General features: G+C 44.7%; 1 protein-coding gene across 2 annotated transcripts in view; it reads left to right on the top strand.

Annotated features, from left to right (window-relative positions):
- The window catches only part of SMG6 (SMG6 nonsense mediated mRNA decay factor), an 890340-nt gene that overhangs the window by 131619 nt on the left and 732294 nt on the right, over positions 1-26427 (top strand). For both annotated transcript variants that reach the window (XM_069226152.1, XM_069226151.1), the window contains exons 7-8: positions 8611-8721; positions 9609-9821. In XM_069226152.1, the coding sequence (XP_069082253.1) occupies positions 8611-8721; positions 9609-9821 (324 nt within the window). The remainder of the gene's footprint in view (positions 1-8610; positions 8722-9608; positions 9822-26427) is intronic.

The raw sequence follows: 26427 nt of genomic DNA, 5'->3' as shown, positions 1-26427 counted from the left end.
TCGTATGCAAGGTTGCAGGCTGAATGTACATGAATGACGCTTTGTGCAAACAAGCTGAGACTACAGTGCAAATTCAGAAGGCTGGGTTTCCTTTTTGATGGCTGTGTTCTCCAATCAACTATTCCTGCAGTCTTTACTCATCGAAAAGGGGGTTTCACGCTAGAAAATATTAGTGCAAGCCTATCATAATTTCTCAAATACAGTCTTAACACTCAACATAGCTTCCAGACCCAAAGAAAAAGCAAGCTGATAGCCTTCTAAAACTTTCTTTTCTTCCACAAGCAATTTTCAATTAAAGGAGCAAAATAACCAGAGATGCCAATTGTAGCAAACCATTTTGGGGAATGCATTTTATTTGATCGAAGTCTACCAGATAGTGCAGCTATCGGGTTTGCTAACAACATCGTGGGTAGATTAGGAAAGCTTCCCTGGAAATGTATTCCACCCCATTGCTTACCATTGGCATAGTGGGTTGTAACTCACATTTGCTTACTTTCTATTTGCTGGCTTTATTTGTTTTAGGCTGTCCAGCTTGAGTTCATCCCTTCTGTGGCCCATACCATATTTACTGTATTCTTCCACCCATGCTTGACTTATGTAAATAGGCCTTTAAATCGTGTTCTTATCTTTTCACATTTGTTTTGCATTCAAAGACAGAGGTCAGATGTTATGATCTGTCTTCCAGGAAGCTTGGTGTTTACTTTTCTTTCTCTGACTTGAAAGTGAGTGTATTTATATGACAATTATGCTGGCTCCTGGGAGTGATCTTCAGGAAGGTTGTACAATGTTATTTTGTTTTCTAGCATACAACAGAATTTAAATGTCTCTAAATGAAATGTGCTGATATTTCAGAATCTATCAGAATTAGAGAAACAGAAACGAAGCATATTTTTTGGTAATTCTGAAGTGTGGTGGAAGCAAATATTTTAGTACAATCCAAGAAAATCAATACCCTAGGTGACGACTTTTCCACACATTATAGTTTTGTGTGCTGTATACCTTTATCATTTAAATTGTACGCCTGTGCAAATGTAATGGCCATTTCAATTGAAGATGTGTGGTCTGTAAGGGCAGTGCGCCACCCCACCATGCATACTCCACTAGATCACTCCTCACTGGGTCACTTCATTCTGCTCCGCACCACCCCACTCTACACCACTTTACTCTACACTTCTCTAGTCTGCACCACTCTACCCTATGCCAACGCACTCAACCCCACTTATAGGTACTCTTCACTCTTTGCCAACGCTCTCTACACCACTCAATTATACACCAGTACACGCCACTCTACTCTACAGCTCTGCACTGAATGCCAGTGCATTCTACGCCACTGCACTCTCTGCCAATGCACTCTACTCTGTATCGCTCCACACCAGTGCACTCCATGCCAGTCCACTCTACGCCACTCTAATCTACTCTACATCACTTTCTGCCAGGCTACTCTACACCACGTCACTCTACCCTGCACCACTCCACTCTGTTGTGCACCACTCTTCGCCACACCACTCTCCTCTGAAACAACCTACTCTACACCACTGCACTCAGCACCACTCCATTCCACATCACTTCACTTTTCACTATACCACTGCATTCTACTCTGCATAACTTCACACCACTTACTCTAGCCTGCACCACTCTTCTCTATGCCACTGCACTTTACTCTAACCACTGCACTCAGTGTCAATACACTCTACACAACTTGACTCAAAACAGTGTACTCTATGCCTCTGCACTTAACACCACTGCAATGTATGCCGGTGCACTCAACCCCACTTTACTCAAAACCAATACACTCTATGCCACTGTACTCTACTCTGCAACACTCTATGCCACTGCACTCTACATCACTGCACTCTACGTCACTGAGCTCTACGTCACCCTATTCTACTCTGCATCACTCTAAACCACTGCTCTCTATGCCATACTACTGTATGCGACTGCTCTCTGTGCCACATTACTCTTCACCATTCTACGGCAGTGCACTCTACACCACTCGACACCACTGCACTCTACTCTGTAAAACTGCAATCTCCACCACTGAACTCCCCACCGCTCTACTCTGAACCAGTCTGTACACTCTACTGCACTCTACGCCAATGCATTCTATGCCACTGCACTCTATGCCACTCTGATCTGCTGTGCACGACTGCCATCTGTGACACTGGACTCTGCTACATCACTCATGCCACTTTACTCTGCACTACTCTACTCTATGTCAATGCACTCTACCCTACTTTACTATGCACCACTGCTCTTTTCGCTACTGTACTCTACACCACTCTGGTCTAGGCCACTACACTCTACTCTACACCATTCCACTCTTCACCACGACTCTGTGCCACTGAACTCTACCCTGCACCACTCCATCTACACCACTTCACTCAACTCTGAAACAATCTACTCTAGACCACTACACTTAGCACCACTCTACTCTGCACTACTCCACTCTACAGCCCTGCACTCTTTTGCACCACTCCACCCTTCACTACTCTACAGCACTGCACTCCATGCCAATGCACTCTCCACTGCGTTACTCAAAACCAATGCACTCTCCTCCAATCTACACTGCACTCTGCTCTACAACAAATTACACCACTGCACTCTACAATATTGTACTCTGCATTACTGCATTCTATGCCACTCTGTACTACTCTGCACCACTGCACTCTTCGCCACTCTCCTAAGCACCACTACGCCAGTCCACTCTACGCAGCTCTAGGACATCCTACTCTGCAACATTGCACTCTTTGCCATTCTATGCCACTCTTCTCTATGCCAAACCACTCCTTGCCACTCTAAGCCAGTAGACTCTACACCACTTCTTTCTATGGCACTCTATTCTGCAGTACTCCATTCTACGCCACTTCACTCTATGCAACCATACTCTGCAACACTATGTGTAACACCCTCTATGCAACTCCACTTTTTTCTATGCCACTTCACTCTACAGCATTCTACTCCACTCTGACACTCTACTCCACTATATGATACTGTACTCCACAACACTGTTCTCCATTCTAAGCTCTTTCACTCTACTCCCTCCACAGCACTCTACCCCACTCCATGACACTCCAGGCCACTGTACGCTACTCTGTGCCACTCTGTGAATTTACTTGCATTGGAAGACCTTTTGGCTTTGCAGTGCTTGTTTTCTCCAGTGGTGTGCTGTTTTTTTTCCCTCCTTCTCCCTTGTATTCACTGACATGTCCTTTGGTATATCCTACTCACTCTCAAGTTCTCGTATTACTGGTGGATAAACTAATTCTGCTGTGTGTCTTGGAAGGGGTTCCACAGTCAGAGCAGACTGAGTCGAAGTTGAGAATTTTCAGTGTTGCATATAACATGGGTGAGACAGTGTACACGTACTGCTGACCTCAACTGTTTCTCTCCATGGAGCACGTAAAACTGCTGCAAAGATATGGAATCAACAACCTCATTCATTAATTTATGTCTTACACATACCCTCTATACCCCATTGACAAACCTTGCCCCTCCCATAATCAGTTCAATCCTAGTAGAGATAGATGTCATTTTTAAATTTATCAATCATTGTAGCTGCTTGGTGGGAGTGTTCTAACTAGAGTAAGGTTCCTTAAGAGTTCAGTTTGCAAATTTGAACCTCATTTCTTCTTCACACCTTCTATTGTCAGTGTGGATATTTCAGCTACAGAAACTTTTCTGTCCAGAAATGATTGCTGTGCTATGTTCTACTTCTGCATAAAATAAATTTTGAAGTAAATGTTGAGTTATTGCGATGGACATTGAGTTTTCATTAGGAGGGAAGATGAGCATGAATTGTAAATACCGGGTGCAGGAACGAATTTGGATTTCTAGTTATCTTTATCGATTCTGTAGTTTGTATTTTACTCAGAGAAAAAAATGGGAAGTGATCGACCTAAACAATATTTCCTTTAATGTCGATAAACCATTTTAGACTTTCCTCGAGATTTCACTTTTTGCACTGGAACCAGGGTTCCTTTTAAAGGATCTGTCTGACATCTGCATGTACTTTTCTTATGAAACGGGCAGTGGCTTCAGAGAGTTGCTTTGGGATTAGAAACAAGTCTACTGGCTACATGGTAGCTGTAGACTTGTTCCGCAGACTGGCCCTAGTGAGTTGTCTTGTGAACTGGATACTACCTGTGTTTAACTTTCGTGAATTGCACATTAGCTGTGTGTTGTCCAGTGGATAAGGGACTGTCATGGGGTGTCTTTTAAAATGGCATACACTTACATCTAAACACTAGCTGAACGTTTGAAGTATATGTGTAAGAGTTAAGGGAATCCAGAGATCTCATAGTTTCCTCAAATTGGTTGTGCCTTACTACGTCAATATGTGTGTATCTATGGCAGCTGTATTGTAGGACCGAGACATGCGAGGAGAGAAAGCCCTGTCCGCAGGACAAAGTACAGTGTTGAATGGTAAATCTGTATTGAGATACGTTCTCTCACATGAAACAGCCACGCAAAGCTAAAGGCTAATGTGTAATGTATAGAACACATACATTTACCTAGAGAAATTGGGAATTCCCATTCAACAATCAGACTGACAACTAAGGTGGATCTAATCATGCTGGTTCTGACATTTGCAGAAACTTGTTAGTAGACACTCTTTAACATAATGTACACTGAAACATAATAAAGTATCATGCTTTCATTGTTTTAACACTTACAAAGGGTGCCTTTAGAATGGGTTTGAATTCTTACGTATTCACTTGCACTGTCTCCTGACTCATTCAGGGCCAGCACTACTTAACTTTGTGCATTATAGGCTCACATCATTGTTGCTCTTCTAATCAGGGTCAGGACTAGTAGACAGATTTACCAGTGTTCTCTTCTCTTGTTCAAGCAAAAGGAGCAATCCGAGGATTAGAAGCCATGGGTATGTGGGTAAGATGGATTCCATGATCCATCTGGTGAACTACTGCTGCTTTTTTAGGTCTAGCGTAAGCGTACGATCTCTTGTATACTTTTAAGTATATTTCTTCAGTGGGCTCCAGCTATTTCATTTGTTAGTTTCAGTGTCATTTAAAAATCCTTGCTTGCTATTGGTCAGTCATGCGTCTTTGTCCCTCCTTGTTCTGTGTGAGAGCAGGGACCGACTACTGTATAATTACGCTTCGTCCTGTTTATCTGGTCTGTAGGGGACTTTTTTTACTTTGTTTCCTTCTCCACAATCCTTAGAGACAGTGCCCACTTCTGCTCCATACTGAGATCCCACTCGCATCTCCATCAGTGCAGCTCAGTTCACACACTGCAAGCCCTCAGCTGTGCCAGTACCAGAACCCCACACACCCTGTCTACCAGAGCACCTCAGTTATTTCAGACAGTACACACCGCTGTTCCAGTACTTGGACCTCAGGCGCAGCTCCATCAGTGCACCTCAGTTCACACATTCGAAACCCATCAGCCGTGCCTGTGCCAGAACCCCACATATGCTGTCTGCCAGAACACCTCAGTTCTTAGTGTCAGTACACACTGCTGTTCCAGTACTGGGACCTTGGGTACAGCTCCGTCAGTGCATCTCAGTTCACACACTCCAAGCCCTTCAGCCATGCCCGTCCGAGAACCCCACACGCTATCTGCCAGGACACCTCACTTCTTGCAGGCAGTACACACTGCTGTTTCAGTACTGGGACCTCGGGCACAGCTCCATCAGTGCACTTCAGTTGACACACTCCAAGCCCCTCAGCCGTGCCCAAACCCCACACACACACTGTCTGCCAGAGCACCTCAGTTCTTACAGTCAGTGCGCCCTGCTGTTCCATTACTGGGACCTCAGGCGCAGCTCCATCAGTGCACCTCACTTCTACCCCAGTGAGGTAACCTCCTTTCCTATACTATGACTCCGCTCACAGACAGTTCCGTTGCAGCAGCTCAATTCTAATATTCAGTCCCACTGTGAAGCCAATACTGTACCCAAAAGAGCAAAACACAGCTTAGCCAGTGCACCTCAAGTCTAACATCCAACACCACTGTTGATGGGAACCACCACTGCTCCGCCAGAATCCATATATTGTAACATTCACTGTATGTTTCTTCTCAGCTCTAAGGCTCACACACATGCGCTTTGATGTTTCTGTGGTTCAGAGGCAAAGCCACTCCCATGCTTGGCCCGACTCACAGCTTCACCAGGGCACTTATAGGGTAACTCTTGGCAAACACTAGCACTCCAATACTAGGTTACACACATAACTACATTAACATACCTCACTTCTGACCTTGTGTGCCCATTACTATTCTAGTACTGCAGCCCACATACAACTCTGTCAGTGCACCTCAACTCTAACCTGCAGCGCCCTGTTATTCCAATACCAGGAATTACACAGCGCTCCGTTTCTCATTTCTCACCGCTGCCTTTCTGTTATTCAAGCACTGGGCCGGGACACAGCTCTTTCTATACCCCCCCCAAGTCCTGACCTGAAGCGTCCCAGTATTGCTGTATTGGGATACACATACAACTCTGCTAATGCACTTCCTGCTGTTCTGCGGTGCACCCTGATCTTCCACACTCTGACTTCTGTTTGAGGATGTGGGGGAGCCAATTAAACCTATTCTTAGCTGCCCTCTTTATTTGGGAGAGTCTGTTTCACCTATCTCACTTTGTTCTTTCCTTTACTCTGTTTACTCTCAATGTTTTCTTTCTCCCCCACTTTTCTTTTTACAAATCTTAAAATCCACACGTTAACAGTTTCACTCTTTCTTTCAACTGTTTATTTCTACTCCTTCCCCTATTTTTCCCCCTCATCTTACCTCCTGATTTAAACTCGTAAAAACTTGGTTATTTCTTTCAGTGTTTGTTCCTCTCTTTTTTTCTTGATCAGGCGTTCATTCTTTCACTATTTTTTTACCATCCCTTCATTCTTTCTTTTTTTTTTTATTTGCTCTTTCCTTTGACTCTGTATGTGTCCTTTCACCTTTTTTTTAGATCTTTCTTCCTTCCTTTCTCTGGTGTTTTTCTTATCTTTATCTGTAAATTCACATTTTAGTATCAATCTCTCTTTTTCCCATCTGTATGTGGAAGCCACAAGTTACATGTTGGGACCCAAAGTGGTTTTCCCATTCTGTGTCTGAGGGAAATGTGTCAGTACATACATGCCCTGTTTTTTTCCGCTGATTGTTTCTTTCACCATCTCACTTTTTTCTCTAATGTTAATTTTTCTCTTTCTTTTCACACTACATTATTTTTTCCTCTTTATCTTTCGTTCGCTAACTTCCTTCCCTTTTTTCTTTTCTTTCAAACATTTGCTCTATTTCTTCTCTTAGTTTTCATTTTCTCATTCTTTCTTTCCCTTCTTTGTTTTATTTATTTGCGATCCCTTCTTTCTGCCTTTTGTCTGTTGTATTCTTTTTGCTTCTCCTTTTCTGCCCCATCCGCTTTCTCTCCTGAGGCCTACTTATCAATGGAGCAACTGGTGCAGTGGCACGAGGGCCCAGGCACCTACAGACCTCACTCAACTCTAATTACTGCTCTGTTTTCCTACAGAAATTCCAGTTAACCATTTTCCTTTCTCACTCCAGGGCCCATAACAACGTTACTACACCATTTTCCCTCTCCATCTTTACTTTTGACTTCCTTTTTCCTTTCACCCTCCAATCCGTCCAAAATGATATTTTTGTTATAGTGTTTTGAGCTTTAAACTCTAATGCCAAAAGTTAATTTCTGATAAAGGTTTATATAAAAATAATTGTATATGTTTTAAGATAGAGGAAGAAGATAAATGGAAGTTGGACAGTGTGGGGCAGGCAGCTGGACAGTATGGGGCAAGGCAGTTGGAATATCATCGAAAGGACTGGCCTGCAGAAAGCTGGCACAGGCCGTGAAGGCCAAACCAGACATGGAGATCAAGCCTAAAGAAGGTTGGCATGGCCCATACTGCCAAAAGCATGGACTAGAGCTAAGATCATCCTGATTGTCTCTTGAGTAGACGATGCTCGCTAATCTCAGAGACAACCATGAGCAACAGCACCACTACCCCCAATTAAGTTGTAACCTTCTAGGTAGGGAATCCACAAAATGAATAAGTCCATGCCCATGCTATGATTGGGGCACAAAGACAATAGACAACATCCAGTGGGAGCTGAAATGAGAGGGGCATGCAGATAAATGTCCCTCTCATTTCAGCTCCTGCTGGATGTTGACTAAACAATGGGTGAACAACTGTGTATGGTGAAACACAATACAGATGTGCAAGCTGGTGTGGTTTGTCTTGGTGTAGCAGGGGCGGGAATCTGAAGAATGAGTCTTGCTTAGCACAAACTGTGATAGTGTGCCCTGTGATAGGGTGAGTCATCGGTCAGTGGTGGCCAGCTGTGTAATGAACTGGAAACTATTAGCCCTGTTGGCGGAGGGACAAGTGGCAGGTGGGTAAGGCTTTTAGAAGATCAGCAGGGGGGGCACACAGTATAGATATCAACATAGAGGCAATCTTGCTATATACTACCAAAAGACTGACATGGTGCTCTCCTTACATATGTCAGTCAATTCAATTGAAACTGTTTTATTTCAGAGCCAGGAATACCACTTTGTAACTTTTTTCTGTAGTGACTATTATGTCTTACCTCCAGATCCTGTCTTCTTATTGCTTTTTGTTTTCCATTTACTTGCAGAGGAGGAAGCTAGATGCAGTGTATTATTACATGCGCAGTTTGGCTGCCAGTAACCCCATCCTGACTGCCAAGGAGAGCCTGATGAGCCTGTTTGAGGAAACCAAGCGCAAGGTATGTGTGTACTGCCCAGCACATTCATATTGAATGTGCTCACCATGTAGGAACGTACAGACTAGGTGTGTGCACCCTGTAATAAGATGGTATGCAGGGTAGGCCATTAACCATGTGCACTGCGCCAGTGGTGCCTGTGAAGGGAGTGCTGTGTCTTGTGTGTTTAATGTATTCGATGGTATTTTAAATAAACATAAGAGATGTCTTAGAAGACCTAAATCCTCTGTTGGTTAGAGTTTGGAAGGAGTTTAGGTCATTTGACTTCACAGAGCTTAGTCAGATGTGAGATTATTGCTTATTCAAAAGTGAGCACTTTACTGAGCATTAGTAGCCTGTAGCGATTCCTGGAGAAATAAGCTGTTTCCTCAAATGATTTTCTTGTTTGATGCGAACAACTGGTGCAAGAGTGTCACCACGATAAATTCACTCCTAAAGGTCAAACACATATTTGTGGCAGGACATAAGCAGCAGATCCGCTCATTCTGACCACACTGGACAGAGATTGCATGTTAGTGTATCTGATGGTCAGAGGACGGTTGAGGGGATTTTCAAACCATCAAGCAGGTAGAGAAGTTGTCAGCTATGTAAAAGTGGACCTTGCCTGTGTAGAGTCTTCCCTGGATAGCTTGACGACAATAGAGTACCTACGATGTCTTGAAGCTGGTGAGGTATGGTCTGTCCAGAATTTCTGAATGGGAGAAAAAGCTCAAAAGATGGCCAAATGCTTAATTCATAAGAAACCCGCTGGATGACAGATGAGATTGAAAAATGGTTTAAAAAAAGCTTGAGAATACTCACTAAAACTTCAGCCTGAACTTGCATTAATACCAAGATTGAGGCAGCTTTTAACCCTCATAGTCATGCACATCTTTTGTTGTTTTCTCCAGTCTGAGCAGATCGAGTTGAGAAAGAGGCAAGAGCTGGAGCTCAGCCCATGTCGTCGGGTCAATAACAGGAAAACCACATGTGGATTTTCTGGAGAAGACACTACTCGCCTGGAGATCTGGATCCATCCTTCCAATCCTCATTCCTCAAAGGGCCGGGAGTCAGGCCAGGATTCTGAAGAGGATGATGACCTGCTGGCTATCAGCCCTGGCGATGTAAGTGAACGGATTGATGCAAGTGACGAAATGTGTGAGAGAGCTTTACATATACACCTTTCCCACTGCCCTCCATTGAATAGTTTGCTTTCAGAATCAATTGCATGTTGTCCTTTAGGTAGCTCCCAGGGACCCAAATGTAGTGGTGTTTACTTTTCTCAGACAGGACGGCTGAGACTTGTAAAACTAAGGAGCAGGAGATGTGTGTGGGGGTTATGGTTATGGCTCAAAGAGTTCCTGGTGGCTGCCTTCACTCCAGCTGTTAATGACTCTTTTTGCCTTTGATTTAAACAGCTCCTTGAAGAGAGATTGTGGTCCCCAGACAGTGTACATAATTGCACCTGCTGTTCTCCTGGAAAAACTTTGAACATATAATCCGCTACATAATCTGCAGTCAGCTCATGAAAATCCTTGGCATATCCTATGCTACTGCCATCATTGACTAGGTGAACGCTTAATATCTGTCCTGACTTTCTCCTTGTGAAACTCATTCTTGCCTAAAGAAAGAATCAACTTTTACTGTAGCCTTGTGTCTTACTTTAGTGCATGAACTTTTCAGTCCCATGAAACGCCTACGTGGACATGAACTCCTTTCTGCAAATGATAATAATCATAATGGCAATGCTAGTGGCTGCAGAGCATTATGATGGTGTGAGTAATGGAGCAAGGAGGTAATTGTTTATGTTGGGCCTGGTAGTGGTGGTTGTGAGACAAAAAGACAGACATTTAGATGCTGGGGCTTGCAGGTTGAATTTGGGGCCAGGGTACAGTGTTAGTTTGTATTATATGGTCATCTATTGGATGTAGGGTGCTGTAGGGTTGTGTTAATGAAGTGGTTTACTTATGGCTGTCCATGCTAAGGGTACGATAGAGGCTGTCATTAGAGATATTTGTGGAGGCAACGGGTATGGCAAGTGAGGAATTAAATTGATGTTCTGTACGAAAAGTGGTTTGACATCCATGAAATCCAGTTGTTTTCAGTTAATTCAGGACAAGTTATATCCTTTAACTCAGTTTGTATCATGGCTTATAATACTGTCTTATAAATGATACTGATTGTGTTGAATTATACATGCATCTAATAATTTCAAGGTTTTGTTAAAATTGAGTCCACAGTAAACCACAATTTTTTTGTGTTGTAACTTGTCAAGTCACTGATTAGTATATTTGGTAGCTTTGTGTTCTCTTGCAATATGAAATCATGTACATCATTTTTATTATTATTACCCTTTATTAGGTATAAAAACACACCATCTCAGCACACAACATGTAAATAAGAACAATAGATATACATGTGCATAATAACTTCTTTAAAAAGGCACCTTCACAGTCATTGACCATCCTTCCCATAATTCACATCCTGTAAAAGTGTTCTACTATGGTTAAAAGGCAAAATACAATTAATCTACACTTAGTACTAGAAAATTGATTGAATAAAACACAAGTGAAACAATAGTCAATATGGACTAGGGATCAGTGCACGAGTGGCTCTGTTATCAGCTAGCCAATCACAGCATTGGTCAAGAGGAACTCACTCACTCTGGATAGTTGTAATGTAGAATAAATTTTAATAAATTTTATCATAGCTGATTAGTTAAATTGTTTGCGTGATAAAATATAAGTCCTATTTACTTCTAGGGAAGATGCTCTAAGGAAGTTGCATCAGGTTAGAAAATACTCATTACTTAAGACGTTTGTGCAATAAAAATTAAAACCAAACCTATTTAGATCTATAACCATAGCCATAGAACATTTAAAATGTAATAAGTAGTAAAAGGACATACTTAATATACCTCCCAAGCTCTTGTCTTCCTTCAAAATTTTACATCGCAGTCGCCATGCATACAGTATGTATGTGGACAGCACAAATACCAGCCATACTATGTTGTCACTTTTTAATATTCTAGTGGCATCCTTTAAATGTACTATAGATAAAATGTGACAAATTGGGATAATCCAAGTCTTCCTTAATTTAGTGTAAGAGGGGCAAAAAAACAAAGTTTTCCTCTGACTCAATGCTTGCCTCGCATGAAGGACATAAAGGTTGGCTGTGAGAAACATTCCATCTGCTTCGAAACTTATTTTCTGGCAGGATTCTATACCTGAATTTTAGAAAGATGGATCTGGCTTGTGGTGGTTCAGTTATATCCAGGAGTGGTTTAAAACCAGAGTTACCCTTTTTTTTTTTTTTTTATCTGTTTATTAAACACAACACACGAACAGCAGTACATTTCCCTTAAGTTAGTAAGAGAGTAAACATTTTTCTCTTTTCATGTGCCTCTACACGTACTTGTAGTTCCTATGCAGTACGGTTACAGTTTAATGTGCTGACAAACAACTTAACTTGGTACATTTTATAACAATAGGCATATTTGTAGTTTTGCTTAAGTATATTTAATGGTATTCTAAGTGATTGCAGTAACATTCAGCTATGTGGACGTGAAATATGTTAGTGCTTTGCTTGCGTGTTATATGGTTTGTTATGGGGCGAGGGCATGGTTAACAGAGCATCAGTAGCCACTATCAGCTTGCGTGTTCGCATCTGGGTGAAGTTGCACTTGTTATCCGATTGTATGTTTTCGGGTTAATATGCCGAGATCAGCTGGGGTGTCACGCCGAGTGTGATATGTTCCTTGTCGTGATTGCTAAGTATTTACTTGAAGGGCATTTTGTTCATGCCACTTGTTTCAAGGGGGTATTTATCATCTCTAGATTCTATTTGTACTACAAAGTGGTCCCAGTGTTCGGCACCCTCTTGTATCTGGCCTCTGAGTTGCAGCTGTCTTAGAGTGTAAGCCTCCTCTAGTGTGGAGCTGTGCAAGGCTGCAAGCCAGGTGGAATAGGGGGGGGCATTAGGGGCCTTCCAGAGTGTAGCGATCAATCGCTTGTATATTACAAACGCAAGATCTATAAACTTGTGAGTATGTTTTTCATGCTTGCCCCGGTAACGTATACCCAGCAAGCAGGATTCTGGTGTGGGTGTAAGCGTGTTATCTATTATGTCTGCTACCGTTTCGGTTATGCAGCACCAACCAGTATTTATTGTGTGGCATTCCCAAACCATATGGTAAAAATTAGCGGCGGGGGTAGCACATCTAGGGCATTCTGGTTTAGAGTTTGGGTATATTTTGTTGATACGAGACGGAGATAGATATGCTTGGTGGATGTAATTGAATTGAGTGTATCTCAGTCTGACGTTTCGGGATACGGATTTAATCGTGGAGAGGGCAGCTTCCCAGGACTTCTGGTCGACTGGTGTGGAGAGAACCCCATCCCCAGCGACTTTTGACCTGGGTCAGAGTAGTACAGGTATCTGTTAGGAGTATTTTATATAATTTAGTAATGCTGCCCTTTGTGTTTCCTATGGCGAGTAATGAGGTGAGTAGAGGGGATTCGTCGGGTTCATTTGTATTGCGCCCCCAAAAGTTTTGTAGAAGTTTGTTAATGACGTTAAATGTTAAGAAGGCCCCATGTTGCATGATACCGGTAGATACAAGCTCTGCGAAAGTGCTTGCTTTAGAGCTCGAATACAGGTCCCCCATGTTCAATGCCTTGGTTACCCGTATATCATGATGATGGGAGAGATTCTGGACACCTGGTACCTGAGCCAAAGGTATTGCAGGCGAGTAAGGGGGAGTTAGGGTTTTGCCCTGGACATATCTCCGCCAGCAGTACCTGGCTGTTTCTAATAGGGGATTTTTATTAGACAGGTAAGGAGGTCTGGACAGGAGTGATGTTAGTATCGTTTGTGGTGCCGTATAAGACATTAACGCTGTACACTCGGGTGGGCGGTTCGCTAAGCCACGTGGCTACCCACTGGAGTTGGGCTGTTGCGTAGTATAATTCAAAGTTCGGCATGCCGAGCCCGCCTTCCTCCTGTGGATATTGTGTAATGGCTAGCGCTACCCTCCGTCTATCCCTGCCCAACAACAAATCTGTTAGCCGGGAGTGTAGTTTATGAAAAAACGAGCGTGGCAGGGATATCGGGAGCGCTGTGAAATAATATAAGAATCTAGGTAATATTAACATTTTAGCTATGGCCGAGCGGCCCATTGGTGATAGTGGGAGGGAGCTCCAAAATGCCATAGATCCACGAGTTGAGCGTAGCAGCCTATCAAGGTTGCCCTCCCGTAGGTCTGTCATGGAGTGGTATACCTGAATCCCCAAATATTTAAAGGTCTGATATGCCCATGCCAGTTGGTGTAATGGTAATGACGTTTTCTGCTCCGCAGGTATACGGGTAAGCGGGAAAATACATGATTTCGTCCAATTAACGCATAGGCCAGAGGATTCTTGGATGCCCCATCTGCTTGCGCAGCTAGGGAGTTTGATTGCCAATGGCTCCATAGCAATTGCAAATAATAAAGGGGATAGACGGCATCCTTGTCTGGTGCCTCTACCGATGGGGAACGCCTCTGATATCAATCGGCCCGTTTTGACGCGAGCTGTTGGTTTTGCGTATAACGTGGCAATCCAGCTGATTAAACCGTTTTGAAAGCCGAACGCCTCCAGCGTGCGGAAGAGATACTCCCATCCGAGCGTATCAAACGCCTTCTCTATGTCTAATGCCACAGCCACTGCCTCGACTTCTGTGGTGCTGTGTAGTATGCGGATTAGGCGTCTTATGTTTAGAAAAGTGTTCCTCCCTGGTACAAATCCAGATTGATCATGATGGATTAAGTCTGATAAATAAGGGAGTAGCCTGTTTGCTAGGATTTTCCCCAAGAGTTTACAGTCAGTATTTAACAGGGAGAGTGGTCTGTAGGATTTGACATCAAGTGGATCGCGTCCCGGTTTTGGCAGTACCACTATTAATGCTTCACACAAGGAGTCTGGTAACTTTATTCTATTTCGTGCCTCATTAAATACTTCAACCAAAAGCTGCAGGAGATGGGCGGATAATGAGCTATAATATTCCATTGGTAGTCCGTCTGAACCAGGGGTTTTGCCATGTGCCATTTGAGAAAGAGCTACGCGTAGTTCTTCACTAGTAATGGGACCATCTAGAGTGGCTGCGCTATCAATGACATTCATATTTTGGGGAATCAATGACAGGAGTTCAGACAGTTGTTGCTCATTTGGAGGGCTAGTGGGCTGATATAGGGAACGATAATATGTGTGAAAGGACTTATTGATTCCAGCTTGAGTGTTAATCACTTCTCCTGAGTGTGTTCTAATCGCGCCTATAGATGAGGACTGTAATGGTTGGCGCACCAACCATGCTAGTAATTTGCCCGATCTGTCGCCTTCTGCGTGTTGCCGGGCTTTAAAATGTCTGTAGTCATGTCTGCTGAGTCTGGCATCTGCTTCTCTGTAGTCTGATTTCAGCGAGTTTAGTGTTTCAAACGAGGTCACACTAGTAGTGGCCTCGGTCTCTGCCTTGCGCATTTTAGATTCTAACTCTAGTTTTTCCCTATTAAGCATTCTTTAGACCCCCAGCGAAGCTGCAAGGTAGTGGCCGCGTATAACCACTTTGTGAGCGTCCCATTCTGTGGTGCGCGCTGTTGTTGTGTTTTTATTTAAAGCAAAGTAATCCGATAAGCATTTAGCCAGTTCAGAATGAAAAGGAGGATCTATGAGGGCATCTGGTTGTAAACGCCATGTGGGAATGCACGTAAGTGTGCGGCCCATTCTCAGGGTAGCTTGGAGTGGGTTATGATCGGATATGGTGCGAGCCAGGTAGCCTGATGTGGTTATTTTTGGAATTATGTCCTTTGATGCGAATATCATATCTATTCTAGTGTATAATTTATGCACTGGGGAGTAGAAAGAGTATTCGCGGTGTGTAGGGTGGCCAATTCTCCAAATTTCTCTTAGCCTATTATTGGAAGCCCACTCTGCGAGTTCAAGTGATGCGCGTTTAGCTAGGGTGTTGTCTAACGGAGGGACAGAGCGGTCTTTGTGAATGTCTAATACACAATTAAAGTCGCCGCCCCAAATGGTATCCATCTCCGGGTCGTTGAGTTTACTACTGTTAAGTGTCCGTAAAAATTCCCATTGATTTGAGTTAGGGGTATATATTGATGCTAAAGCCATGGGTTCCCCATCTAGGGAACCCTCCAGGAGGACATACCGACCATTTGGGTCACATTGTACGCGGGACGTGACGTAGGGGACCCCAGGGGCTATCCAGATCGCTACTCCCCGGGCATATGTTGAAAAGGTGATACCATATAATTGCCCTTTCCATTTTACTTTGGTATACTCCAAAGAAGACTTAGCCAGGTGTGTCTCCTGTAGCATGGCGAAATGTATTTGATGTCTCCTAAGGTATGCGTTGATCTGTTGTCGCTTACGTGGGGATGCCATGCCTCTTATATTCCATGTGAGTGTTTTATATTGTGGGTTATACTGTTGTCTCTGGGATTGTTTGTGATTTTGTGCATGGGCTTTGTGAGTTTGGGGGCCGGCTTTTTTTGCATCAGTAGTGCATTTCACGCCCATTGCGACTAGCTGGTTTAAGCTGCGGTTACCTAGTGTGTACTTGTTGTTAACATAATAGTGACATTTACTTTGAATACTATAAGCTAAGTTATGCCTCATGGTTGTGACTCTACTAATTAAAACAATAACATTAACTATATCTAACAATAACTGTGGTTGTGGCAAAGGCTTCGACGATACAATACTTGCCAACCAGGTGGAACGGTCCATATGGTACGGGGGTGTTTCGAATAAGGAAGTTCAAGTTAATGCTGGTCCCGACCCGTTATGCTCTTGTTGAGAACCGGTTCACCAACCGTGAATCTTTTGCTGCGGTCAGGAGTGGCGGTGAAGTAGAGGCAGAGCCGGTGGGCAGCAAAAAGCTTTAGCGGACGATTATTGGCTTCTTCTGTAGGATGTCCTGTACCGTTGTGTCCGAGACCGGTATGCATTTAGCAAATGCGGAGTGAGGTTGGGGCCGCAGGTGGAATCTGTAGAGTCAGAATGTACCCCTAGCTCGGACTCCAGTCCCGATTGTGTCGACACGGACCCTGGAGATGTATTGGCGAAGAGGGATGTAGTCTGCAGTAGTAGAGCGCGTTCTGCGCGGCACTGTTCAGGGGTAGGTTTAGTGTCTTGTTGCCTACGGGATTTGCGTTTGTCTCTAGGGGGGTGTTTTTTGACTATGGGGTTTCTTGCATTTAACGGGTCAGCGAGTCCCTTTGCGTGTAGCCAAGTCCATGCATCTTCTGGTGAGGTAAAGAAGAGAGTGCGGGTGTCATCCTGTATTCGAAGTTTGGCCGGGAACAGCAAAGCGTATTTGATGTGATCTCTTAGTCGCTCTTTGACCCGGAAAAATGAATTACGCTTTTTCTGTACCTCCGCTGTAAAGTCCGGGTAGGCTGATATGTCTGCTCCTTCGAAGCGCATTGGGCCTTCTTTACGAAACAGTTGCAATATGAGGTCCCTATCACGGTAATTGAGGAGTCTTGTTATTAGTGGTCGAGGCTGGCAAGGGTTTTCCAGGAACCCTATGGGCACGTTCTACTGAGAAGAACTTCGGGACATTGTCCTTCAGTACTGTTTCTATTAGCCATTGCTCAATGAACAGTTCTACGCACGGGCCCTCAGCACGCTCGGGAAATCCCATGAAGCGGATATTGTTACTTCTGGACCTTCCTTCCGCGTCTTCAGCTCTGCGCTTCAGTGTCTCCAACTCTGCTCTTACAGTCCCCATTTGTGACTGGAGTTTGGTTACCGCTGGTGAGAGGTGTGACGTTTCTTTTTCCAAACCTGCGACCCTTTCCGCTAACGCGTGTTGGTCTGTTCGCAATAGGTTAACATCTTCGATTACCAAGCCTATTTTTGCTTCCAGAGTGATTTTGGTGTCTAATATGGCTTGTAAAATCTTTTCAAATTGCGTTGTGTGTGTTTGGAGTGTTATTTCCATATTTTGCAGTGCTTGTTGTGTGGCCGAGGCTTCCGCAGGTGGGGGTGGGGCACCAGCATCCATTTTCCCAGAAGGTGTGCGTGGGGTCTTTGGTTTGCCCATTGATTATTTACGTGACGGTTTTGCTGTCAACAGTTGTCTTTTGAGTAGCTACAATTGGTTAGGGCTGCAGAGGTTTGTTCCTTTAAAGTGGGAAACTCACTACGCATTGGGCAGATAAGTTTCTTCGCACTCGGGTACCAAAGCACCATGTCTGTCAGGGTTGCGTGTTGTTGCAAAGGAGTATGGCCCACAGCTTGGGTCCCGTTAGCGCTGTTTGGAATAGTGAGGGCTGGGTAGGGGTTCTTTACTTGTATAATGTACTCACTTTATAGCGGAGAGCCTCAAGGCTTTTAAGTCTAATGAGGGCACTGCTGGGAGTGCTGCGGCTCGATTAGTGCCGCCGGAGAAGCGCCACAAGAGGATACAGTATCATGCCCCTTTGTGTGTTTTATTGCTGTGCTGCTGCTTGGAGGCTGGGACTGGTATGTCTTGGTTTACTTAATCTTTGGTGGTCCTGTCTTTTCTTTCTTTTTTCCTTTTTTTTTTTTGTCCCCTCCACTTGACTTTCCCCCTTACTGCTTAGCTGCTCACCGGTCTGGGCTTGATCCACGTGGGAACGTCTACGGATTGCCCTGGGGCGTATACAGCCGGTCGCCCTGGGTGCAGAATCACGGATCAAGGGCACCGGAGAGGTCACACCTGCCTCCTTGGGGAGTGCGGTTTCAGCTCGCGCGGCAGCCCCGCGAGCTCCGAGTGGCCGCACGTCCCGGAGGGACAGAACATGCAGGGCGAGGGGAGCGTGCCGGCCCTCCCCAGGAGCGCAGCCTGTGTCTGGCCAAGCGCAACCCCCGGAGCGGGCGGCCGCTCCAGGCGCAAAGCCTCGGATTAGGGGGCAGGCGCTGCCTCACCTCCACCGGAGTCAGCGCCTCCCCTCCGGCAATCGTCTCAGTCAGTGGCACGTCGGGAGCGCGTCCGCGGCCCCCGCCACAGCCGCTGCGGTGCAGGACGGCGTCTCGTCCCGATGGGCCCAGCAAGCGAGCCTCCGCGGCACACGTCGGCCCCTCCTGAGACCGCAGCTCGTTCTTTACTCCCGAAGCGCCGTAGTCGGGTTTGGGTGAAGCGATGTCGGCGCCACGGTAAGAGCTGGCGGCGCCTCGCACACTTGAGGGTGCAGGCGCCTGTGTTAGGATGGTAGACTCGGGCCGGGATCGGAGCTGGATATTATGCGACCATCCCGGTTGCCATGTTGGCCATGCCCCCGAGTTACCCTTAAAGTCTAGGATCCTCGTGTTGAACACATCAACATTGTTCTTGCACAACCAGTTCTCATAAATATAATTCCAGTATCTACTCTTTAAAGTGAGTCCTTCTTAATCTGATCAGGATCATCCCAGACTTCATGCATTTCTAGTCTATACATCAAAGTTTTAGTGTGCCTAAGCTATGGTATCCACCAAATTTTGTTCTGTACTCTTACTTCTGTGAATAATGCTTTAAGGGCACTGGGGACTTACTGGTCCAAGCCCTAACCCAATAGACCAGTGATTAAAGAGCTGCTATGTGTATTACATTCTTGAAACCAAGATCATTTGGGTATGAGAGGGGCATTCTAAGGCAGCATAAGTACGAATCCTATTAAACTATTTTCAACTTTCTCTAATCCCCTTGTTTGGTCCATTCCCCTAATCTCTGCCCCATATAGGGCCACACCTAACCCTTTTGCACAATATATTTCTATAGCTGATGATATCAGCCTGTAGTTTGAGTTTCGTAACCTGTTTACTATTGTTGAGCTTGCATATTGCAGTCAGCTGACTCTTAACCAGCAGGGTCTGCTCTATTAGGACTGAGGATTGTCACCTCCCTGTTTACAGCACTGCAAAAGTGAAAAATAAAATGGCAATAAATTGAATTTATTACCATTTTATTTTCCCCTTCCCCAACTGAGCCGTGTTTGGGGGCCGAGCTACTGCTGCTGACTGGCCACAGGGGAGTGGGACCCCTTCCACCAGTTTAGAGTGCACGTCACGTTGGCCGGCTGTCTTGCAATGGCCACCTTGACATGCGCACTTTAAACCTCTTCACTTGGCTGTCTTACACAGCTGGGTGGAGAGCAAGCACAGGCTCCCAGGGCCTCAGTGAGCGTGGAGCTAGTCAGCTCCTGTCAATCCTGGTGCTTCTGTCATGCTGCCAGTGCAGCATGAGAGCAGTGTATTGATTGAAAGAGGTGAGCTGGCTGAGGCTCTGGCAACCTGTGGTGGTGGAACCACTGACGACAAGACGGAGAAGAGCACAGAGGGCAGAGGCAAAAGGGGTAAGTGAATCTTTTTGCTATTTTCTTTTTATTTATTTTAACTTACTGCTAGACACTCTGGAAAACTCGCAGTGACTTCACCCTCAGCTCCAGAGCTCTTAATCGTGGCCTTTTATAAACATTGCTTAAAACAAACCATTAGTGAGAGCTTTGCCTTTAAGCCTAAGGACACTGCTGCTTTTTTCAGTGCCTTAAATGTTCTCCCCACCAGTTCTATTGTTTAGGAGCCGCCACTGCTCTTAACTATTTGTGGCGCCCATGTGTGCGTATTCACAATTCTTGACTTGTTCCCATAGTGCTAACCCTAACGTGTCCCTGCCTCTAAATGCCTTATATGGATGGAAGGTCATGCATTTTGTTTTGGACACATTAATTTCCAAGCCATAGTTTTCACAAGAGAATGCAAACTGATTAATTAAAGTTCGATGGCATATGTTGCTGCAGATACACATGTTTGGCACAGTCCGCTGCCTGGTGTTGGGCTCGGAGTATTACAAGTTGTTTTTCTTCGAAGAAGTCTTTTTGGTCACGGGACCGAAGGACTCCTCCCTCTTCGGCTCCATTGCGCATGGGCGTCGACTCCATCTTAGATTGTTTTTTTCCGCTGTCGGGTTCGGACGTATTCCTTTTCGCTCCGTGTTTCGGTTCGGAAAGTTAGTCAGAATCTCGGAAGAAAGCGTCGGTATTGTTCCGTTCGGTATCGGGATAGTTAGGTACATCGACACCGATCATCGGAAGACTTTGGGGTAGCTTCGATTCCCCCATCGGGGCCTGGTCGGCCCGACCGCGTGCGACATCGAAGCCGATGGAACGGACCCCGTTCCGTTTCTGCCCAAAATGTCACAGTAAGTATCCTTATACAGATCAGCACTTGGTCTGTAACTTGTGCTTGTCCCCCGAGCACAAGGAGGATACCTGTGAGGCCTGTCGAGCCTTCCGGTCCAGAAAAACACTCCGGGACCGAAGAGCCAGGCGTCTACAAATGGCGTCCACGCCGACAAAACAACGTTTCGACGACGAAGAGGAAACATTCTCGGTTCCGGAATCAGAATCCGGAGACTCCGACGTCGAACAACAGCAACAAACTGTGAGTAAGACGTCGAAAAGTAAAACCATCGACAAAACGAAAGCCCAGGGGACGCCACTGCCAACAGGCCATGGCTCGACCCATAAAACAGGCGACCCGTCGAAGGCGCCGAAAAAGGGCACGCCCATAGCGAAGACACCCGACTCCGGTCGAGGGACCGCCATGGAGCAACCTCGGAGCCGAGAAAGCGGCTCCGAGAGACAAAGACAAGATACCGGCACCGAAAAACATCGGCACCGAGAATCCATGCCGAAAGGAACAAAAATTATGTCGGTGCCGAAACCGAAAAAAGATTCTCTCTCGGCGCCGAAAAATACCACACCTTCATCCTACTCAGAGGAACAAGGAATAAGTGGCCAGATGCACAGATTTGGACAAGAGCTCCAAAGTGTAGAATCAGACTACACACAAAAGAGACTGTACATCCAGCAAGACACAGGGAAGATATCAACCCTTCCCCCAATAATGAGGAAAAGAAAAATCAGTCTCCTCAAGGATGACGCACAACCACAAGCCAAAGTGGTCAAAAAAGTCACGCCTCCGCCCTCTCCACTACAACAGGCATCGCCGGCACAAACACCGCCACAAATGCACTCACCAGCGCAAACTACCATAAGTCAAGATGATCAGGATCAAGACGCTTGGGACCTATACGACACCCCAGTGCCGGACAATGATCCAGATTCATACCCCACAAAGCCGTCACCGCCAGAGGACAGTACCTCATACTCACAACTGGTGGCTAGGGCTGCAGAATTCCACAATGTCAAACTGCATTCAGATCCTATAGAGGATGATTTTTTATTTAACACCCTCTCGGCTACACATAGCCAATATCAATGTCTCCCAATGCTACCGGGGATGTTACGGCACGCAAAACAAATTTTTGAAGAGCCCGTAAAATCAAGAGCCATCACCCCAAGGGTGGATAAAAAATACAAACCACCACCCACAGATCCAGTGTTTATTACTTCGCAGTTACCACCTGACTCCGTAGTAGTAGGGGCAGCTCGCAAAAGAGCAAATTCCCATACATCTGGTGACGCCCCACCTCCGGACAAAGAAAGCAGAAAATTTGATGCGGCAGGGAAAAGAGTAGCATCACAGGCAGCCAACCAGTGGCGCATCGCAAATTCTCAAGCGCTGCTGGCCAGATATGACCGCGCTCACTGGGATGAGATGCAACTTCTCGTAGACCATCTTCCCCAAGAATACCAAAAAAGGGAGCAGCAAATAGTTGAAGAGGGACAAACGATCTCAAACAATCAAATCCGTTCTTCACTGGACGCAGCCGATACTGCAGCGAGAACAGTCAACACTGCTGTCACCATAAGGAGACACGCTTGGCTCCGCACTTCAGGCTTCAAACCTGAAATCCAGCAGGCTGTCCTTAATATGCCCTTCAACGAAAAACAACTTTTTGGCCCTGAAGTGGATACAGCCATTGAAAAACTTAAAAAGGACACAGACACAGCCAAGGCCATGGGCGCACTCTACTCCCCGCAGAGCAGAGGCTCTTTCAGAAAAACTCCATTTAGAGGGGGGTTTCGTGGCCAACCCACAGACACCACCAGCCAACAAACAAGAACCACACCATATCAGGGTTCCTTCCAAAGGGGAGGTTTCAGGGGATATAGGGGGGGTCAATTCCCAAGGAGTAGGGGAAGATTCCAGACTCCAAAAACACCTCCACCTAAACAGTGACTTTCAAGTCATGCAACCCCTTCACTCAACACCAGTGGGGGGAAGACTAAGCCAATTCTACCAATCTTGGCAACAGATTACAACAGACAATTGGGTATTAGCAATAATCCAACATGGCTATTGCATAGAATTCCACAACTTCCCACCAAACATCCCCCCCAAAACACGCAAAATGTCACCACAACATTTAGAACTTTTAGGACTAGAAGTTCAAGCACTACTGCAAAAGGATGCAATAGAGTTAGTACCAGTACAACAAAAAAACACAGGAGTTTACTCCCTGTACTTTCTAATTCCAAAAAAGACAAAACATTAAGACCAATATTAGATCTCAGGACACTAAATACCTACATCATATCGGACCATTTTCACATGGTCACACTACAAGACATCATTCCACTGCTCAAACAGCAAGATTACATGACCACATTAGACCTAAAGGATGCGTACTTTCATATACCAATACACCCTTCTCACAGAAAGTACCTACGGTTCGTATTCAAAGGAATACATTACCAATTCAAGGTGTTGCCATTCGGAATAACAACTGCACCAAGAGTGTTCACAAAATGTCTAGCAGTAGTAGCAGCACACATCAGGAGACAACAGATACATGTGTTCCCTTACCTAGACGATTGGCTAATCAAGACCAACACAGTAAAAAAATGCGCAAACGACACCACATTTGTCATACAAACCCTTCACAAACTGGGGTTTTCCATCAACTATACAAAATCACACCTAGAACCGTGTCAAACACAACAATATCTAGGAGCAACCATCAACACATCAAAAGGAATTGCCACTCCAAGTCCACAAAGAGTGCAGGCATTCCACAAGGTAATAAGTGCTATGTTTCCAAACCAAAAGATACAAGCAAAATTTGTGCTAAAACTTCTAGGCATGATGTCATCATGCATAGCCATTGTCCCAAACGCAAGACTACACATGCGACCCTTACAACAGTGTCTAGCATCACAATGGTCACAGGCACAGGGTCAACTTCAAGATCTGGTGTTGGTAGACCGCCAAACATACCTCTCGCATACCTCTCACTTCTATGGTGGAACAGCAAAAATTTAAACAAAGGGCGGACATTTCAGGACCCAGTGCCTCAATACGTTATAACAACAGATGCTTCCATGACAGGGTGGGGAGCACACCTCAATCACCACAGCATTCAAGGACAATGGGATATACACGAAACAAAATTTCATATCAATTACCTAGAACTGTTAGCAGTATTTCTAGCATTAAAAGCCTTCCAACCCATAATAACACACAAATACATTCTTGTCAAAACAGACAACATGACAACAATGTATTATTTAAACAAACAAGGAGGAACACACTCAACACAATTGTGCCTCCTAACACAAAAAATTTGGCAGTGGGCGATTTACAACAACATTCGCCTAATAGCACAATTTATTCCAGGAATACAAAACCAACTAGCAGACAACCTTTCGCGAGACCACCAACAAGTCCACGAATGGGAAATTCACCCCCAAGTTCTGAACAAGTACTTTCAAATTTGGGGAACACCCCAGATAGATTTGTTCGCAACAAAACAAAACTCAAAATGCCAAAACTTCGCATCCAGGTACCCACACCGCGAATCACAAGGCAATGCTCTATGGATGAGTTGGTTAGGGATATTTGCGTACGCTTTTCCCCCTCTCCCTCTCCTTCCATATCTAGTAAACAAGTTGAGTCAAAACCAACTCAAACTCATACTGATAGCACCCACATGGGCAAGACAACCTTGGTATACAACTCTACTAGACCTTTCACTAGTACCGCATGTCAAACTACCCAACAGGCCAGATCTGTTAACACAACACAAACAACAGATCAGGCATCCAAACCCAGCATCATTGAATCTGGCAATTTGGCTCCTGAAATCCTAGAATTCGGACACTTAGACCTCACACAAGAATGCATGGAGGTCATAAAACAAGCTAGAAAACCTTCCACTAGACACTGCTATGCATCTAAGTGGAAAAGATTTGTTTACTACTGCCATGCCAATCAAATACAACCATTACATGCCTCTACTAAAGACATAGTAGGATACTTACTACATTTGCAAAAAGCAAATCTCGCTTTTTCATCTATAAAAATACACCTCGCAGCAATATCTGCTTACCTACAAACTACTCATTCATCGTCTCTATTTAGAATACCAGTTATTAAAGCATTCATGGAAGGGCTAAAAAGAATTATACCACCAAGAACACCACCAGTTCCTTCATGGAATCTTAACATCGTCTTAACAAGACTCATGGGTCCACCTTTCGAACCCATGCATTCCTGTGAAATGCAATATCTAACCTGGAAGGTCGCATTTCTCATTGCAATCACATCCCTCAGAAGAGTAAGTGAAATACAGGCATTTACCATACAAGAACCATTTATTCAAATACACAACAATAAAATAGTTCTAAGAACAAATCCAAAATTTCTGCCAAAGGTAATCTCACCATTCCATTTAAATCAAACAGTAGAATTGCCAGTGTTCTTCCCACAACCAAATTCTGTGGCTGAAAGGGCACTACATACATTAGACATCAAAAGAGCACTAATGTATTACATTGACAGAACAAAGCTAATCAGGAAAACAAAACAACTGTTCATAGCTTTTCAAAAACCACACATAGGAAATCCAATCTCTAAACAAGGCATTGCTAGATGGATAGTCAGATGTATTCAAACATGCTATCTTAAAGCCAAAAGAGAATTGCCTATTACACCAAAGGCACACTCAACCAGAAAGAAAGGTGCTACAATGGCCTTTCTAGGAAACATTCCTATGAGCGAAATATGTAAGGCTGCAACCTGGTCTACGCCTCATACGTTTACTAAACACTACTGTGTAGACGTACTAAATGCACAACAAGCTACAGTGGGCCAAGCTGTACTAAGAACATTATTCCAAACTACTTCAACTCCTACAGGCTAAACCACCGCTTTTAGGGGAGGTAACTGCTTTATAGTCTATGCCAAACATGTGTATCTGCAGCAACATATGCCATCGAACTGAAAATGTCACTTACCCAGTGTACATCTGTTCGTGGCATTAGTCGCTGCAGATTCACATGTACCCTCCCACCTCCCCGGGAAGCCTGTAGCCGTTTAGAAGTAGATCATAAATCTTAAACATCTGAACATTTGTAAATAATTATTATAAACTCTTAACGTACATACATATTCACTCCATTGCATGGGCACTATTTATACCAAACAACTCCATCCTCACCCTCTGCGGGGAAAACAATCTAAGATGGAGTCGACGCCCATGCGCAATGGAGCCGAAGAGGGAGGAGTCCTTCGGTCCCGTGACCAAAAAGACTTCTTCGAAGAAAAACAACTTGTAATACTCCGAGCCCAACACCAGGCAGCGGACTGTGCCAAACATGTGAATCTGCAGCGACTAATGCCACGAACAGATGTACACTGGGTAAGTGACATTTTCATTTTGCAGATCCATGGGTTTTTTGAAAATCAATAGAGTGTCGTCTGCAAAAAGCACAGCCTGTACTCTTTAATTTGTTAAAGAGGGGGTGGGGGTCACCATTACAGTCAA

This window comes from Pleurodeles waltl, chromosome 3_1 (assembly GCF_031143425.1).
Source record: "Pleurodeles waltl isolate 20211129_DDA chromosome 3_1, aPleWal1.hap1.20221129, whole genome shotgun sequence".
NCBI lineage: Eukaryota > Metazoa > Chordata > Amphibia > Caudata > Salamandridae > Pleurodeles > Pleurodeles waltl.
The sequence above is the reverse complement of the archived record's forward strand: the minus strand, read 5'-3'. Positions and strand labels throughout refer to the sequence as shown.